Source organism: Patagioenas fasciata (genome assembly GCF_037038585.1).
Source record: "Patagioenas fasciata isolate bPatFas1 chromosome 19 unlocalized genomic scaffold, bPatFas1.hap1 SUPER_19_unloc_2, whole genome shotgun sequence".
NCBI classification, from domain to species: Eukaryota; Metazoa; Chordata; class Aves; order Columbiformes; family Columbidae; genus Patagioenas; species Patagioenas fasciata.
This window is the reverse complement of record NW_027288508.1, coordinates 16,336-35,187: the sequence shown is the minus strand read 5'-3', so window position 1 is coordinate 35,187 and position 18,852 is coordinate 16,336. Positions and strand designations below refer to the sequence as shown.

Here is an 18,852-nt window from a genome sequence, read left to right as displayed (position 1 = left end):
AGTAGAGCGGGACAATCCCCCCCTGCCCGCCTGGCCGTGCTGTGCTGGGTGCACCAGGACACGGGGCCCTCTTGGCTCCAGGGACACCGGTGGCTCACGTTCAACTTGCCGTCCACCAGAACCCCCGATCCCTCTCCATGGAGCTGCTCTCCAGCAGCTCGTCCCCCAGTCTGTCTGTACAGCCGGGGTTGGCTCAGGTGCAGGATCCGGCACTTGCTCTTGTTGAACTTCATGTGCTTGGTGATTGCCCAGCTCTGCAATTTGTCCCGGTCCCTCTGCAGGGCCCCTCTGCTCTTCAGAGTGTCCAAGGGAGGTCCACACAAGCCCCCCCCCAGCCGGGCCCCACACGGGCCTGCGCCCCACACGGGCCTGCGCCCCACACGGGCCTGCGCCCCACACGGGCCTGCGCCCCACACGGGCCTGCGCCCCACACGGGCCTGCGCCCCACACGGGCCGGCCGGCCGGCCTCCCTCCCGCCCTCGGGCAGGCCCCGGGCCGGCACTCACGCTCCGCTGCGCCATCCCATGGCCTTGTTGCGGTAACAGGCGATCCCGAAGCGCCTCCCGGCGCTTTCCCCCTGGTTGGTGGGGGTGAAGACGGACACGGCGGCGGCCGCCGCTGCGCCACGGCCGAGGGGCCGCCTCACGCTGCCTTCCCATTGGTGGCCGCCGCCCCCAGGAGCGCCAGCAAGAACCGTCCGGCGGGAAACGGTGGCCGGAAGGGGCGGGGGTCTGGGGAGCTTGCGGTGTATGGGTGGGAGGAATAACCGTGAGGGACGTGAACCTGTGAGGACTGTGGGGGGTGACCGTAGGGTTTGGGCTAAATAACTCTGAGGGCCAGTGGTAATAACGGGGCGGGGGAAGGGGTGTGTGTGAGGGGCGGAGTAATGACCATGAGAGGAGGGTGGGTGTGGGGGGTTGATAGCGGCGGGGTCGGGGGTAATGACTTGGGGAGGTGTGAGTGGGAACTGTAGGGTGTGTGGGGGTAATAACGGGGCGAAGCAATAACCCTGAGGGGGGAGTGCATGTGTGTGTGTGGGGGTAATAGCTGTGCATGTGGGGGTAATAACTGGGGGGATGCGAGGGGTAGTAACTGTGAGAGGGACAAATAACGGTGTTGGTGATGACTGTGTGTGTGTGAGTGATAACCCCGGGGGGGTGTGTGTGGGGTAATAACTGTGCGTGAAGGTAATAACTGGGCTGGGGGGGCGGGGGGTGTGAGGGAGGGAAGAGTAATAACCCTTGGGGGCAATAATTGTGGGGAGGGGAGAAGTGTGTGGGGGTAATAACTGGGGGGGCTGTGAGGGGTGGGTGTGGGTAATAACTATGGAGGGGGCAATAACTGTGTGTGTGAATAATAGCCATGGGGGGGTGGGTGATAGCTGTAGGGTGGGGGGTGATAACTGGGGGTGTAATGATGTTGAGGTGGGGAGAGTGTGTGTGTGTGGGGGTAATAACTGGGAGTGTGTGTGTGTGAGGGGGGAAGGGTAATAACCACGGGGCGGGAAAATGTGTGTGTGTGTGTGTGGGGGGGTGATATCTGGGGGTATGTGAAGGGGTAATAACTGGGGGGGGTGGTTCTGAGGCAGTTACTGGGGTGTGGGATGTGGGGGTCAGTGTGAGGGGTTTGTATGGGGGGTTAGAGGGGTGGGTGAACACGGGAGGGATGGGCTGGGGGTGCAGGATGGCGCGTGCTGGGGTGGGCACAGGGTGTGGGGTACTTGGGCTGCTGCAGGTTTCTGGAGCCCCCTGGAGGGGTAAAACCCACCCCTGTGGGCTGCCCACATAAACCAGTCGTGCTGGAGGCACAGGATGAGCTGCTGAACGGGCCTGGGAGCCCCTCGGCTCTTTTCTTTTTTGGGGTTCAGTATTAACTGTGGAGGGGTGAGGGGGAAAGAAGCTTTTTTAGCATTAGTAACAGCCCAGGGGAAAAATAAGTTAGCAAAGCTTCCAGCCTCTTGGAAATGCTCGGTTTCTGAGCTCGTCTCACGTCTGCAGAAACAAGATCCAAGAGGACTGTGGATAACAGCAGGAGGGTGTCATCTGCGTTCCTCAGTCCATCAGTGTTGCAAACAAACCTTATTTAAACTCTTAAATGCTTTTTTTTTTTTTTTTGAGCTAGGTAGTGTCGGTGACTGCACAGGTGCACTCCTGGCTGCAGCGTTATGTACCCTGAATTTTTAAGTTGGTTCAGAACAGTGTGGGTTGTTCTGAACCAACCGTCACCCACATGATAGAATTCTGAAAAAGTACTTTGAAGGTTTCCAGGTTTCAGTCTGGCCTTGAAACTCTGGGTCGAAGCTGTTGTTGTAACCAGTGTGGTGTCTCATGTACACAAGCAAGGGCTGTGTTCGGCAGCAGCCTCTGTGGCAGTGATTTCTCCCCTGACATGGAGCTTTTTAGCTCCAGAGATCTGCCTGTGTCAGGTCCGCGCAAAACTAAGGCCAGCGAACGTTTTGCAAGGACTCTTTACTTTCAGGCACTTGCACAGCACAAAAGTATTTTCTGCCTTTCCTTAGAACAGAACCTGTATGATTATTTTTCTTGTGTGCTTACACTGAATTCATCCTGTAGGAATCTGCTTTCGCTAAATCTGTTATTTATTCCAGATCTAGATGTCTCAATGGATACGTGGAACTTCTTCTATACTTCCCTGGTGTCCTTATGGCTGCACAGACTTTACGTTGATTCTGTTGTTGCTGTTGGTGAGGCGTGGAATGACCTTACAACCCTTGAGGTTATAAGGAAGGTATGTATTTAGGTACGATGCCGGACACACGGGGAATCATTTCACCTAATACGTGTGTAAAATTACAGTAGCTGTGAGCTTGGTTAAATGCAGTAAAGCGTTACATATTCACGGAAGTTTTAGGAACACCTGTACATATTCATAACCTGTCCCCGAGAAGGCGGTTCTTATTGCAATGAGTTCAGGAGACCATTTCCAGAGTCTCCGGCTCCTCCTGGTTGCAGCTGCGCAGTGATCGTGACCCCGGGTCCTCTTCTCTGTACCCGATCACCTTTGGTCCAGTGTGATGAGTTGGTTGGGTCTCAGACTGCTGAGTTGGTTAAAACTGTGTCCAAGTTTCTGTAATCTAGTTCACCCAAGGATGCACCCGAGGATTGTGATCTTTGCAAGGCATCAGTGAAGTCCTGTTTTTCGTACAATAAGTTACACAGAGTTAAACAAGGCTAGGCAATAGTGATGTGGGTTAAAGGGTTAGCTCTCTAAGTGTCTTTAGTGATGTGGGGTAGGGTTAGTTCCTTAAGTGTCAAGTGTTAATTAGTTAATTGTCAGTTCCCTGTATCATTCCCCCCTTTGCTAAGAGGTTAGTAAATTCTTTTACTAATGTGATGATTGTCTATGTTTTCTCTGGCCGCAGGTAAGAAGGCTACTTCTACCTGAGAAAACCCATCTCTATCCTTCAACAGATTTTTAATGTTAATGCAAAAGTCAGGCTCCTGGTGTTTGTCTTCTGCGCTGCTGAGCTCTTTTGGGGCAGCTGACAGCCATGTGGCTGGTGCTCCGGCAGGAATGGCATCTTCTGGGCTGCGACGGGAGCTTGCGTTCTTTGGCGTGGTGACCCCGCTCACTGCAGCTGTAGCATTTGTCTTCTCTTTCGGGTTTCTTCTTGCTGAGGTAGGAAGTGCCGTTTGGGTTGGTCACCCAGAAGGACCAAAGGGACCAAAAGGTTACCCAGAAGGTCCAGAAGGACCAAAACATGTCAGGGTGGACATAACCTAATTTCTTTGATAGAATTTCAGAAAGGTTTTGGTTAATTACTACAAATGTAAAGCTTTCTTCTGCGGAAGTGGGCAATGTAATATATACACTCTGATGGTTTTGATTCCAAAGCACCAATTTAAAGCGTTCCCCCATGGTTTTATTCAGATCTTGCTCATGGCAATTTTCGTCCCATCCGTGTGCTAGGGTTATGACCGTAAGAAACGGCATTTTCCAGGTTGCGCCTGGGTTACCCTTCGTGGTGCTTTGCAGACTTTCTTCACTCTAGAATGATGGATTCGGGCATTCCGTTCTTTAATCTTGGTAGCAGTGAAGGATGCCAGGAGGACTTGAAATGGGCTTCCTGTTGTGATTCCAAAGTCCTTTTCTGCAAGAGACTTCACAGACACATAATCGCCCAATTGGATGTTATGTACTGGCCCATCCAGACCCCTACTCCAAGTTCCAAACACTCTTCCCAATTTTGTTAAGTTGTTTACGCAATATAACCATATAAAAAGTCATAATTTCATCCCCTTCTTGTGCAGACATCCCCTTCTGTACACTATAGGGTCTCCCATCCAGGATTTCAAAAGGATTTAACCCTTATTTGCCCTTGTCCTTGTTCATATGCAAGAGGGACAAAGGTGAAGATTGAGACCAAGCCAAATTTGCCTCCTGCCCCAGATTTACAATTTGTTGTTCAATTAGATGACTCACTTCATCTTTTTTTTTTTCTTTCTACCTGGCCACTGGAGGAAGAATGATAAGGTGTATGTAGTTGCCAGTCTATTCTCAAGTGCTGACTGATTTGCTGTACAATTTTTGATTTAAAATGTGGCCCTTTATCAGAGGATATATCAGCTGGAACACCAAGCCTTGGTATTGTTTCTTGTGCTCATGTTTTAGTTACCTCCCGAGCTTTTGCTGTTCTGGTAGGGAGTGCTTCTGGCCAACCTGAAAAGGTATCAGTTAGTACCAACCAATATCAGCACCCCCCTTTTCTTGGGAGTTCCGAAAAATCAATTTACCATTATTGCCCAGGTCCGTTTCCTTTCCCAATTTGACCCATTTCTAGCTTAGGTATATTCTTAGGATTAGTCTGGAGGCAAAGAGCGCGTTGCTGTGTCACCTGTCTTACAGTAGTGTACCAATTTGTAGTTACTATTTTTGATCAAATGTTCGTATAATGTTTCTGCTACTAAAGGGCAAACTAAATAGGAGGTAACAATAAGTTTTCTCTTGTGGGGCGTGAGCCCACCCTTCCTCATGATATGATTCCTCTAAATCTATACTAAGTTTCTGGTCTTCCTTAGTATATTCTGGCTTACCTTCTAAAATAACCTGCCCGTCGGGGACTAGGGCACTTTCCACTTTTACCTTTTGCTTAGGCACCAGTTTTGCCTCCCTGTCCACCAGCTCATTTCCTTTTTTCCAATTCCGAGCTCGCTTTCTGGTGCGCCTGGATATGCATGATTGCCACCTTCTTAGGAAGTTGAGCTGCCGATATTTCTCCTGCACGTTTGATATGTGTGCCTTGAGAGTTCAAGAGTCCTTCTTCTTTCCAAATTGTTCCGTGCACGACCCTGAAAGCATACTTAGAGTCCATATAAACGTTCACAGTTTTACCTTCGGCTAGTTCCAGAGCACAGGTAAGGGCGATTATTTCTGCCTTTTGTGCTGAAGTACTTTCAGACAGAGGCCCAGATTCCATCACTTCATGGCTAGTAGTTATAGCATAACCAGCGTGCCTTTCACCGTTCAGGATATTGCTGCTTTCGTCCGTAAGGCAGTTCTCAGTGTTCTCCATAATCCTATGTCCTTTAGATCTGCTTGGCTGGATTATGTTGTTTCAATGGTTTCCAGGCAATTATGATGAACTGGTTTTCCAGTGTTGTCACTGAGGAAAGAAGCTGGCTTGACAGTGTTAGTGAGGATGATTTAGCTTGATATTTGAGAAATCTTTGTGGGGAAAGCCAACGTCCCCCTTTTTCTTTTAGAACTGTAGGCACCGTGTGGGATACCAGCACAGCCATTTTCTGACCCATGGTAAATTTCCGGGCCTCCTGTATGTTCAGTACCGCTGCAGCAACTGCCCGCGGGCATCCCGGCCACCCTTTTGCAGTTGCATCTGATTGTCTGGAGAAATAGGCCGCTGCTCGTCGGTACGGGCCAAGATCCTGTGCCAGTGTACCCAAGGCTATTCCCTGCTTCTCGTGAGAGAATAGAAAAAATGGTTTACTCACACCTGGGAGTCCTAGAGCAGGCGCTGTCAAAGCCTTACCAAGTTCTTCAAAGGCTCGTGTAGCTCCTTTATTCCATTGCAGGTGTTCCTGATCTGTGGCTGCTGGCACATACAGTGGCTTGACAAACAATCCATAATTATAAATACACAACCGGCACCACTCTGTCATGCCCAAGAAGGGTCCGTAATTCTTTTACAGTTTGAGGCTTTGATGTTTGGCATACGGCCTCCTTTCGAGCCTGGCCCAGGGTCCTCTGCCCTACGCTGATTTCATAGCCCAAATGAGTTACTCATGAGTTGCTGTATCATCTGGGCTGTCTTCTGTGATACCTGGTATCCTTGGAGCCCCCAAAGTTCAATAAGCTTACAGTTCAGGTTATGCATGTCTTCTGTGTCCTGGTAGCGATCATCCACATATTGTTGCATCTGTCCTTCATCAGATGGGGCTTCCCAAGATTCAAGATCTTTAGCGAGCTGATTTCCTAGTACTGTTGGGCTGTTTTTAAATCCTTGTAGCAACACCATCCAGGTGAGCTGGGTTTTACATAAATATTGTCTGGCTGGCTTCACGGAGAGAGAGGCAAAAAGGCATCTTTCAAATCTAAAACAGTAAGCCAAATCAAATTAGAGTTAATACAGTCAGAAAGGTGTTTGCTACCACTGGGTAGAGGTCCTTTATTATTCTGTTTATAACCTGACTTGTATTAATTTCTCTATTACTGGCCAAATTCCTTCTCCCAAAAAGGTTGGAAGGAATTGGACATATATAGAAATTTATCAATACCTACTTGTTTACCCAATTTGTATTTCAAAGGTTCACAAAAATATGCCCGTTCACTTTGGCCAGTGACTCCCTTTACCTACTATGTAATTGTTACTTGTTGTCAATCCACCAAAAATTCCACTTGTTTCTGTTCATTCCAGGTTCCCATCAGTCTTTTTCAAAACTTGCTACTGTCTGTTTCTCTCTCTGCCTACTTCCTCTGTACCTTCCCCAACGTTCATTTTCCCAACATATATACTGACCTCTCTCTAAAGGCTTTCAAAGCCTTCCAACCTCTTCAGTTCCATACTTACTTATCCTTTCAAGAATCTTCCTTGTCCCTGTTACTGAATACTCTCCAAGCTTCATCTAACAACCTTTCCAAATTTCTACTTTCTGTTGCCCTCAGTTTCTACAACTTCTCCAGGGGAGAAGGTCAATTCCCTGTATCATTGGGATCAGCATTTGGATCATCGTTCAGTTCCTCACCACCAAAACCAGAAAGAAGGCAAGGGAAGATGGAAGTGCTTTTGTCCAAGAAGGCCCCGAAATCTGCGTGTGGAGGCGAGTGGCTGCCGGGTGACGGTCCCCACTGGTGCAGTGACACGTGCTGCCCCACTGTGGGCCCCCCCGTGGGTCACTGCGGAGCCCAGGTGTGGTCGTGTAGGAAACGATCACCTTGCCAATAGAACAGGCCCAGGCAGGATCTCTCAGCAAAGCACATTTTGTTAATGATTTTGCAAGACCGGGTGTTCTCCCTAAAGGCAGGCACGCATAATAGGGCAAAAAGCCCCCGTTTATATCCCCCCAAACCCTGGGTGCAATTTCCCTCCCCTGTTGCCCACTGGTCGGTTCTTCAGGGTTTACAGAGCACCCGACACCTGCCTCAGTTTACGTATTTCATTCATCTAATCCGAACAACACCCTTTCCCTTATTGATCTATTTAAAAATGGGTTCCTGGCTCTTTGGCCGTCCTTCCCTCTAGATTAACTTGTAAATACAGGTGTCAGTTTGCATTCTGGGATTAGTTTGAAGAGATTTTGTTTTACATTCAGGATTCACAGTCTGATGTGTCTCGGTCCCTTCCCTCGCGGGGGTCAGGTGCCAGCTCCCCAGTTTTGTGAAAACAACGTTTCTTCCTTGAACGTTCCTTACAGTTCAGTGCACCTGAGGGTTATAATCCGCAGCCTGGACGGTCTCATGTTTGTGGGTGACTCGGTGCCCTCGTTGCTCTGATGTTGGAGCAGCTCTCTGCTGAACGCTTCTCCCGTCGTTACTGAGAGATCGTGTCAGCCTGGGTTGCTCTGTCACTGCAAATCAATCACTCTACTTGTGCTGGAGTTCTCGGGTTCCTCTTTCCATTGATGTTACTGATGAGGTTGGGCTGGTTTTAGGACGGGAGTGGGATTAGGCTGTTCAGGATGGTAAAAGCTCCTTGCGCAGGTGAGCAAAGTTCTGCTGCGCGAGTTGGGAGGTTCCTGCGTTCAGCTGGATCCGGCTGCGTGTGACCTGAGTTTATTGGAGCGTGGCCTAGTTCAGAGACGTGGTTGTGTCTTTCTCTGGGTGTGAGAAGCTAAAATGCTTTGATAGCCTCATTTAATTAGTGCTGAGAGTCTGTTCACAGGATAGGTGTTTTAAGTGGTTTTGGGAGAATGGGGTTAACATCACTTTGAAAAGGGATTGAATGAGAAGTGGTGCTTGTTTCTTAGGGTGAAAAATCCAATGGGAATCCAGCTTCTTCTGAAGGAATAGAAGACAAACTCGTAAATGGATCAGCCACCCTGGAGGCAAAGTAAAGATTTTCTATGGGTCTCAGACTGGCACAGCAAAGGTATCAGTTACTTTTTTTTTTCCCCACCTACATGAAGTAATTTGAAATATTGAGACTCAAGTCTGTTGCTTGCCTTAGAAGTATTGCACAGTGTAAACATCAGAAAGTTCATTAGCTCATGAGAAGTCATTGCCCAACATGAAAGATAACGTAAAATTATGTAAAAATAACATTTTTTTCTACTTGCTTTAAATGGCGCATGCAGTAGAGACATTGATGATGAAGTTTAAAGTTTACTCTTGCCGTACCCGTAGTTGCGAGCGGGTCTTCTCAGAGACAAGTACTGGTTTAGGTGCTTTTGAAAAAAATGGTGTGTGTAAATGTGAAATCATTAGTCATTAAAATTCATGTCACTCTCTTCTTGCAGCCAATATACTTGATTTTTTTTTTTCTTAACATGAGGAATTCTAGGTCCAGTGTCCAGTTCTCGGATGTCTTTGTTCTTTCTGTTGTGGGAGGTGTCTTGTGACTGGGCGTGTGGGGGTTGTTTGGTCGCTACCATGCTTGGGTTGAAGCAATTGATAAATTCCTATTTTTTTTTTTTTTTTGGAGGTTTGCCAGAGGTCTGGCTGAAGCCGTTATTTCACTTTGTTTGCCTGTGGAAGTCATCAGCATGGGAGATTATGATCCAGAGGAGGTAAGTACCTTATAAATATGACTAATAAAGAAAAGCTTTTCCTTGTGTTGCGAAGGCTCTTTTCCCCTTGTATTTCTCTCCTATTATTCTGGAAATTCCCAATGCTGTGTGTTAAAAGTCGCTTCCCTTCTGTATAAGTGTAGCCCATCAACCCTCAGCAGAAAACACCTAAATTTTGAATATTCCTAGGAGAGGATTGCCTAGAGTATTTTGATGGTGACAGTGACTTGGTATGAGCTGGTTCTGTAACTCAGGTGTGAGTTCAGTGAGAGCGGTTGCACCAGGTCCCTCTGTTCTGTCTCTGTATCCCCAGGGAAGGGTTCAAAGCCAGAACAAGCAGATGGTGACAATTTGCAGCCTTCACAGGCTCATAAGCTAAAAACTCCTTGCTGGTCATATTTAGATGGAGTAATCCTTGAGGCATTTTTCTTCTGTGAATATTGATAGTTGTTTTTTTGAATCAGTGAGAAACTTGATTGCTGCAAGAGTCTGCTCAAGAAGCTGTTGATTGGGGTGGGGAAGGGAGATGTTCTGTTCTCTTGTACCACCTCTGTGAAGCAGCAGACAGACAGTTTGATCTCTCCTGGCTAATTTAAGGCGTCTCTGCAGGGGGGATGGCCGTTCGCCACTGTTGGGGTTATCACCTGCAGCATCCCACACCAAAATCCCACTTAGAAAAAACCTCATCTTTTAACTTCTTCCAACTCCCCATGTGTTCCAGTTGTCTTACTAATGGGAAGCGTTCTGAGAAATGCACCGATCTCTTCTATTCTCTTGATATTATTAGACAACCGGCAGGAACGTTTGTGTGTTCTTGGTAGCTACGTACACTGACGGGCAGCCAACCGAGAGTGCAGCGTGGTTCTGCAAGGGGTTAGAAGAGGCAGCGCGTGACTTTCGCTTTGGGAAAACGTATCTGAAAGGCCTGAGATACGCTGTGTTTGGCTTGGGAAATGCGGTTTATGTCGATCATTACAACACTGTAAGTATCTGCTCTGCACCTTTCTGAAGTTTCTGCTCCGCTGAAAGGCTGAGCTTCCCAAAATGCTCCAAAACTGAATGATAACTGGTAGCTTGTGTGAGATTTGCAGCCTTTGTGTGGACTGGGTTTAGGGCACAGGCAGTGCAGTTTTGAAGCAAGTGTGCTGCCCCTTGAAATGGGAAAGGAGGTTGTTAGCCAATCTTGCAGCCTGAGAAAATGCTGATTCCCTTTCCATCAGTGTTCAGTCTTGCATAAAAATACAAATACAGCACAAACTAAGTGCCTGCAAGCAACACAGAGCTGGAGAGAGGCTGATGGTTCAGGTATTTGGCTGGGTTCTATTTGCAGTGCTTCCATTTTGCTGTGTGAACGCTTTAGTAATTTAATCTGTTCAGGTAGGTGTCAGGAACTAAAATGCAGATAGAAGCACTTTTCATATTAGTGTCTCCTGTGGTGATTAGTAGGTACAGCCTAACACGTTCTTATTTGTTTCTGCAGTTGCTTGTAGCTGCTTGAAACAGTTCCTGCTGGGCTCAAAGTTTGGGTGGTGGGTTTTTTGTGTGGTTTTCTTTTTCCCAGGAAGTACATTTAAATCTTTCTTCAGCCTTAGAGGGAGGCTCAAGCTGCTGTTCTCATAGGAAAGATGACTGGGGGAAAAAAAGGCACTCAACCAAAACCAAAATGGGCCCAAACAAACAAAACAACCAAAAAAAAAACCCAAACTAAAAACAAGAGCAGCAAAAACCCCAAACAAACCCCCAGTGTGACTCCACAGATATTCCTTCAGTGTCCTCTTATTTTATGGGTGCAAAAATATTGATTGTCTTTTAGACTTCCCTGCTGCTGTAAAGTCAGCACAGACCTGTGCTCTGGTGGGTTGTTCACCATCGTTAGTTTTAACCGCTCCTTGATTTGCCAAATGATTTATTGGGAGCGATAGCTGGATATGAGGCTGGGCTGTGGTGGGCGCTGGAGGAACCCAGATGTCCTTTCGTGGGGAGAGTAGATGGGTGTGAGGGGAAAGCCCAGGGTCCCGTTGCTCTGGCCCTGGCAGGGGAGCTGGGACCGGGAAACTGGTTCTTCTGTGACACAACCTGTTCTCGAGTCCCATCCTGTGGTTTTATTTGGATTTTTCTTTTCTGCTTGCTTTGCAGCCCAAACGTGAACTGCGTGCGCTCTTGTGTCTTCCCAACCTCCCCGTGGGGACCCTTTGAGGGGATTTTGTCTTGCTGGTCTTTTTCTTGGGTGCAGTGTCCAAGAGCAGTTGGAAGATGGTTTTTGGAGGTGGCTGGTTAGTTCTGTTTTCTTAGGATTGTTCTGGCGGATGGTGATGGGTTTTAAATCTAAAATCTCTTGGCAAAAGTTTGGCCTCAAACTTCAGGTAAGGGCAGAGAACTCATCAGTCAAGTGTGATACAGATGATAGTGATGTCCTCACACTATCTATGGAGTATCTCTCATTTATTTTATGTGGATAGTGGTGATACACTTCAATAATCATTGTAGATTCTGTTCTGCAAATAAGGAAATATGTGACATCTTCATAGGTCTTCTGAATTCTTCTGTGGGCAATCTAACAGCACAGGTGTGTGACACAGCTGCTGTTAATGGACAAAATGGCCTGAGAAGATGATCTGCCAGTGTCTATTAGTTTCAGAATGCTTTTATTATAGCAATAGGTATTTTTCATTCAAATTAGTTGCTAAAAGAGTAACAGTTCCTCCAGAATCTAATTCAAGAATTCAAGGGAGCAGCCTGGGATGGCGAAGCCAATGTAGGAATTAGTGAATCTACTTGGGCTGAGGGACGGATGTCTCTTCTCCATCTCACCTGGGTGAGAGGAGCTCTCAAGAACTTGCAGGTAGATTTGGGGGAGGGATTGAAATGGGATGAGCTGCCGTGTGGTCGATACCCATGGCCTCACTTCCGTAAGACACGGTTTGCCGTGGTTGCCACTAGTGGAGGTCACCAATGTGAGATCTTCATGGCAGATGTTTTGCGACAGGCTCAGCAAGCGTTCTGACTTACCACGGGGCTTATTGTGAAAGGTCCAGGATTTTGGTTTTTCTTCAGTACTAGTTGATGGAGGTGAAAGTATCATCTAGATCTTTTACTTAGGTGACACATCTTACCGTCTTTGGTGGAGCAATTTGAATCTCAAAATGTCCAGTAAGAGGAAGATTGATGCGGAAGGAAGGCGATTTATTGATAGATGGGAAAGCAAATACGTGTTTGTGTTTCAGGGAGGAAAAGCCAGTATGTCTTTTGTGTTACGAGACAGAGTCGGCGATAAAGGAGCACGATGCACATAACAAACACAAGCCCTGTGGGCCAAATCCTCAAATTACATTCGGCCCTTTGAATGCAACTGCGGGGCTGCTGTGGCCTCCGGTGAAAATGTTCGACACCCCATCATAGGCTTAGTTTGACAAGAAATTATGCGCTTATGTATTGGAAATTTTTGTTATTCCTGTTGTCCCCTGCTGCAAAGCAGAAGGGGCTCTTGGATTAAAATGGGCATCTGGGTTTAGGCAAAAAGCCAGATCCTAACAATTTGTTAGCTCTTTTCTGCTCAGCTGTTGAGGTTGGTATTTCTTACAGCTCCTGGCATTCCCAGCCCTGAACTCTGCCAGTCCCGTTTTCTTGACACCAGGTTCGGCTTGGCTTGCCTGCTGAAGCAGCTGCATTTTTCACTGACCTTAGCAGGCTTTTACTACGTGTTAAAAATGTCCAAGGTGTTCTTAGTTTCCTGTATGACGAGAAGGATCTGAAGCAGCATCACGGAAAGACCAAGCTTTCCATCCATTTTGCGACTGCAGTATTTTTGCGTGTCAAGTAGAGCCCTGTAATATCCCCTGTCATGTTCTCACTCCTGCTTTCAGTTCACGGAAGCAAACCCTTCCACAAATCTCAAGCCTTTTATACTTTTCAACAGCGCTTTCTTTTCTTTTAAGGGAAAGAGGAAGCCTAAAGAATAGCTCTTGGTGGCCTTTCAAGGGTTTCTCAAAGACTGAGCGGCCCTAGGAATGAAACTGGAGTTTTCTCCTGTCGCACTTGGGCAAACTGAAAAATTCCGCTGCCCGGATTCCACTTCTATTCTGGTATAAAACGCTGAAATAATTTGAACAGGTTCCTTTCACCAACAGTGACATTTTCTCGCTTTAGTCAGAACATTCTTTTGGGTGGTGGCTCAAGTGCAGCAATTGTGTTCCAGCCAATGCTCCTGAAGTCGGTGGTGATGGATTTGCCGCTGTGTCTGACCTTCGGCTCCGGCACACTCCTGTAAAACAGCGGGAAACTGGGACGTTTTTTCCCCCTGTAAAGATCTCCTGCTGTGAAGCTCCCTTTTCTGCACCGAAATGTTTCAGCTTTAACAGACAATCATTGCTTCCAACCCCAGGGCTTTTGTGGAGGTTGCTTGGTAGACCCACACTGATTTGCCAGCTGTGTATTTCCCTCCTCAGAAGAAAAGCCCTCTGGAGGTCGTTGAGGAGTTTGTGAAGCACAATGTGACATCAGATGGGCTATAACCGAGCTCATGGTGGCTGCATTTTTGGAGGAGGATGGCTGAGTCTTTCTTGTGACTTCTGGGCATTTTTCAACCACTGCTCTACTTCATTCCTTTGTAATTATGCCTTTTTGTGTATGCTTTCCAAGCCTTTTCTTGCAATGAGTTTTTGGTGGTGTAGAGATCTGTGCCGGAAGGTGTCTTTGGGTTTTCTTCTGGACTTTTTGCCATGTTGGGATGCTCAGCAACCTGGTCCAGTGGAAGGTGTCCCTGCCCATGGCTGGGGGGTGGACACTAGATGATTTTTAAGGTCCCTTCCATCCCAAACCACTTCATGAGGGACCTGGGGGGGTTCAGCTGGAGAACAGGAGCTGAGGGGAGACCTTCTGATCTCTGAACTGCCTGAAAGGAGCTTGGAGGCAGGGGGGTCGGGCTCTGCTCCCCAGGAACAAGCGCCAGGAGCAGAGGAAACGGCCTCAAGTTGCACCGGGGAGGCTGAGGTTGGATGTGGGGAACAATTTCTTCCCCAAAGGGCTGTGGGGCATTGGAGCAGGCTGCCCAGGGCAGTGCTGGAGTCACCAGCCCTGGAGGGGTTTAAAAGGTGTTTAAATGAGGTTCTCAGGGACATGGGGCAGTGCCAGGCGTGGGTTATGGTTGGACTCCCTGATCTTGAGGGGCTTTTCCAACCAAAATGATTCTATGACTATTGACCTGCTGCAGGTGAAATGGGTTTTCAGCTGCTGGATTTTCCATATGCACTGCAGCTGCCTGTCTTCTCAGATCTCTACTGAGGAGGAAGACTTAAAGGTTAATTTTGACACTCATCTCAAGTCTCACATCATGCACACCTTAAGCTTGATGTAAAGCAGAACTGAAGCTTTCTCTGCTTGTTGTTTCTTTTTTAGACCCTGTGGTTGGGGTGTTACAGCCTCTGTGTGGCTGTGAGCTGTGCTGGTCATTTGATTTGGTGCAGGGAGACAGGAATTCCATACCCACGCTCCTCTCTACTGGTTGCATGTCAGCACAGCTTACTAATCCTCCAGCCAGGACTAGCTGTACGCTTTCTGCTTTAAACCACGTTTGCAGATTCTTAGTCACGCAAGACTGAATGTAGAACTGCAGGGACCAGTGACTGGGTAGGATAAACGTTACCTTCTATTAGCAGGTACCACCTGTGCCATTGGAGACGTATGAAGTGATAGTCTGGATCTACTGTTGGCAAAATGTTTTTAATACAAATGTCATGCCTCACCGTTCTTGTCTCGTGTGCACAAAGTTGCAGATAAGGCGGCTGCAATTCTTTTTCTTTTTCTGGATCTCTTCTTTTAGGCTTTTGACACTTGTAGATTCTGCCAATGTTTCCGACCGCTGCAGCTCCCCCAAGATCTCTGAGGAAGAGTCCGAGGAGCCTGTTTGTTCTCTGTGCATCACTTTGGCAAGAAATGCTGCAGTTCAGCCACTTTCCTGGGAACTGGGTATCGTTGTGTTTGCCTGGTTGTGACTGACACATTTTGGCCCCGTGCCAGCCGGCACGTGCGGAGCCAGCATCCAAACAGACTCAGAAAATTGGGGGTATTTGTAAAAAATGTGGCTTGACTCTGCACTGGAGCCCTTCCCCCTCATTCCTGGAAGTGCTACAGCCCTGATAGATGCCAAACAGATGCAGATTTAGCACGTGGCAGCTTTTTTGGAGGGCAGGAAAAGCAGATAACTCGTTGGTGTGGTTCCCTGCAAGGCAGCGATTGTGCAGCGTTGAGCTCCTGAGGCTGCTGCATCCAGAGCAAAGGGGAGACAAAACCCGCTTTAGTTACTGCAACATCGCTAAGTCATAATTCTCCCTAGAAAAATAGACTGAAAAGATCCATTATTGCTCTCAGCTGGTCTTGCTGCGTTTGTAGTGTCTCTTTAGCTTAATTGTCTATATAGAAATGTGCGAGTGACCAAATGTTTTAATCAATTAGAGCAAGTGTGGGGACTGGGGGTTTCTGGCACTGCTATGGCGCAGTCACCAGGCAAACCTGATTTGATTGTGTTTTCTGGCTGAGTGTCTAAAGCCCAATCAATTATTGCAGAGAGATGGAACAGCTAAATAAGACTTAAATTAATAGGGTTTATTATTTTTGCGCCTGAGGAGGCGGCAAACCAGACAGAGTGAGATATCCTGTAAAGAAATTGGTTCATATTTCTTCTTCTGTAACTTTCTGGTGTTTATACCTGTACTTGGATGTTCAGCTCTAACTTACAGGCAACAGCTGAAGTTCTGTTCGGATGAGCTGAATAAGTGTGTGGCCAAAAGCCAGCAATCACAGTAAGCCCTGCAAAATGAAGAGATGAGTAACAGGAGGGCTAATTAAAGAGGTCTTTTAAAAAAAAATTAAGAAGAAACTGAAAACATAGATTAAAACAAAAGTTTCTTCTCATTAAGTAACTTGACTCAAGGGCCTAAATTCTTCAGGGAAATATAAATTTTATGATATTAAAGGAGTGGACACTGCAGGTTTGTGAAACTCAGGACCTGAGCCTGAAAGTTCAGAGTCTCTGTCCATCTCCAGCCACCAGTCCTTGTTCTGCTGAGTTAATAATCTCTTCTCCCAGTGTTTCAATCTGCTTATTTTTTGTTTCCAGAATTAATACATTGTGACCCAAGCTTCCTTGTTTCCTTCCGATTAGATTATTTGCTGGTTTCTTGACCTTTGGGCCTGCCTGTCTTCCAGGAGCTCTTGAAATAACCCTCTAGATGGGGTGAGGGACAGGACATGAGAGAATACACCTAATTCATGCCCCTGTGAATGGTAAAAGTGAAGTCTTGGTGCCTTTCTGTGCTGCTCTGCCAGCACTGTAACAACCTGAGGCTTTTCTAGGAGGAAATGTGAAGGTGGTCGGTGGGGTGAGATGGGTGCGGACCCTGGTGAGCGGCTCAGCCGGGTGTGTATGTGTGTGGGTTTAACCATCCAAGTGAAAACATTGCATTTAGATTCAATATCTCTGACCTGTCCTCTCCCTACTCCTGTCTGGGCTCTTCCTTGTTAGCCCTTTTGGATGTCCTTTGTTAGTTTTATCTGATTTTCTGCCTTGACCTTTCTGATTATGACCCTGTCTTCTTGTGCTTTTCCTTTTATTTTCAGCTGGAGGATCACAAGGGTGCAGAAGAGCCTGTGATTCTGCCAGATTGGTTTCTTGTTACGCTTGCGATCTTCGCTTTATTATTGGCACCGTTTGCACTGAACAGGGTTTGAAAAACTGCCAGTTGTCCTGAACTCCTTTGCCCTTCAACTCTCCTCCTCTGGGATCTCACCTGTGGTTCAGGGAGGTCTCATTTCTTGAGTTTTCATGTTCATTGTTCTTCTTCTCCTTTCGTGGTCACCACCACCAGCATCTCCCCACCTTCTTGGTCCCCAGCAGGTATCCACGTCAATCACTACATCACTGGAGTCAATGATACTTTATACCTGTGCTGCATTTTCCCTCAAAGTTTCTTCCAAGACTCCACAGCACTAAGCATTGCTCAAGGAACAGAGCAACCATTATAGGAGGGGATAAAGCAAAAGCTGATAAAAATAATACCCAGGGGAGTGGGGAGGGGGATGCGCTGCATCTCTACTAAAAATGAAATATTCTGCGGGCAGCTGGGACAAGTCTCTAATAAAATACGGGCTTACGATCGTGAGACTTCTCTAATAAAAATCTTTGTGGTGTGGGGGGTTTTGAGTGAGATTTTTTGCTTATTTTTGGAAGGGCAGGAATATTGTGCACAGTTATGTGGGACTATGGTGGGTCTGTGGATTCCCTGACGGAGGGCATGGGAACAAAAATTAGCCTTGAAGATATGAAGGCCTACCCATGAGAAAGATGGGAGTGATGGAGTATCCGGAGATGTTAAGGATGTACCCGGGAGGGAGAAGGGAGTAAAAGAGTAACATTGATGACAGCAAAAATAGCCAAAGAGATGTTACTGCTGTAACTTGTAACCAATAGTGAAGAGACACTTGAATTGGTAAAACTGTATAAAAATGCACTTGTGGCAATAAATGGCATCTGCTGCTTTTATCCTCAGAGAACTTGGTCTATGCCATTTGTCCGTCTCAACCGTGACACAGGAGGCTCCATGTGAACATGAGCAGAAACTTGTTTGCTGGGAGGTGCCAGAGCCTGGCCCAGGCTGCCCAGAGCGGGTGTGGAGTCTCCTTCTCTGAGACATCCAAAGCCGCCTGGACCCACCTGTGTGATCTGCTCTGTGACCCTGTGTGAGCAGGGCTGGGCTGGGGATCTGCAGAGCTCCTGCAGCCCAACCACTCTGATTCTGTGACTCCCAAGAGGACCACGTGGTGATCAGGCTGCTGGGGTGGATGGAGTCCATCCTGGGGCTGGCTCCAGGGAAGGGACCGGGGCAGCTGTGGTGCACGAGGAGGAACGATACAGGTTCCCAGGTGTGGTGGATGCACTTGACCCCCTCCAGCCAGCCCAGCGGCAGTTTGGTTCAGACTCCAGAGGAGGGAAAGGCCTGGGCTGCAGCCAGGCCAAGAGCTCCTTCCAGGAGACCCACAGGGAAGCAGAACAGCAGCTGAACACCAATGGGTTGTGGGTGCAGGGGGTCTTGTGCAGACCTTTCCCACTGTCTGCAATTTGACTATGAGCCAACAACTTTATTTTATAAATATGACAGCCTGGATGAGCCTACTTTGAGCTCGCTCTGCTGAATAACCAGCCGTATGGCCATGGTTTTACTGCTCACAGCTCAGTGGATGAGCCCAATTTATGTTTCATAGCAATCGTTTAGCTTAAGCAAATGCATACTAGAAATAACGAATTATCTGGAAGTATAAGGTTGCATGATTTTTAATATACTTGCTGCTTCATGTTACTTAGGAAGCTAAAATCTTTGCTGTAAAAGAAAACTTTGTAACTAATCTTTGCTAAAATCTGGAGCTGTAAAGTTCTGCTCATATTTACCAAAAGCACCTACAAACTACACTGAAGACTTGCAAGATAAGGTCTGGTTCACACTTTGCTGGGAAGAACGGAACTGACTGGGGAAAAAAATAACAATGCAAGGCTAACGTGGAGGCATCACAGACGTCTGCAGAACGGGGCCTGTTTGGCACTTTGCTGAGAAGAAAAGGATTTATTCACACAAACAGTACCCGGAAGGCTATGGACCATAAA

The 18,852-nt window shown here is 47.3% G+C and overlaps 1 protein-coding gene across 15 annotated transcripts; it reads left to right on the top strand.

Moving 5' to 3' along the window:
- The first annotated feature begins 732 nt into the window (after positions 1-732).
- LOC139826666 (S-adenosyl-L-methionine-dependent tRNA 4-demethylwyosine synthase TYW1-like) lies at positions 733-17,841 on the top strand. Of its 15 annotated transcripts, none has more exons than XR_011736806.1 (8): positions 733-785; positions 2,609-2,748; positions 7,141-7,295; positions 8,442-8,563; positions 9,116-9,200; positions 9,988-10,182; positions 11,337-11,473; positions 15,019-16,340. XR_011736806.1 is itself a non-coding variant. In XM_071803024.1 (7 exons), the coding sequence occupies exons 4-7, from the start codon at positions 8,538-8,540 to the stop codon at positions 17,798-17,800; spliced, it is 363 nt and encodes a 120-aa protein (XP_071659125.1). In that variant the 5' UTR covers positions 767-842; positions 2,609-2,748; positions 7,141-7,295; positions 8,442-8,537; the 3' UTR covers positions 17,801-17,841. The 15 variants fall into 15 exon arrangements, 6 of the variants coding, with proteins under 6 accessions (XP_071659125.1, XP_071659123.1, XP_071659121.1 ...); XR_011736809.1 differs by having other exon boundaries at positions 755-794; XR_011736811.1 differs by having other exon boundaries at positions 760-801.
- The last annotated feature ends 1,011 nt before the right edge of the window (positions 17,842-18,852 follow it).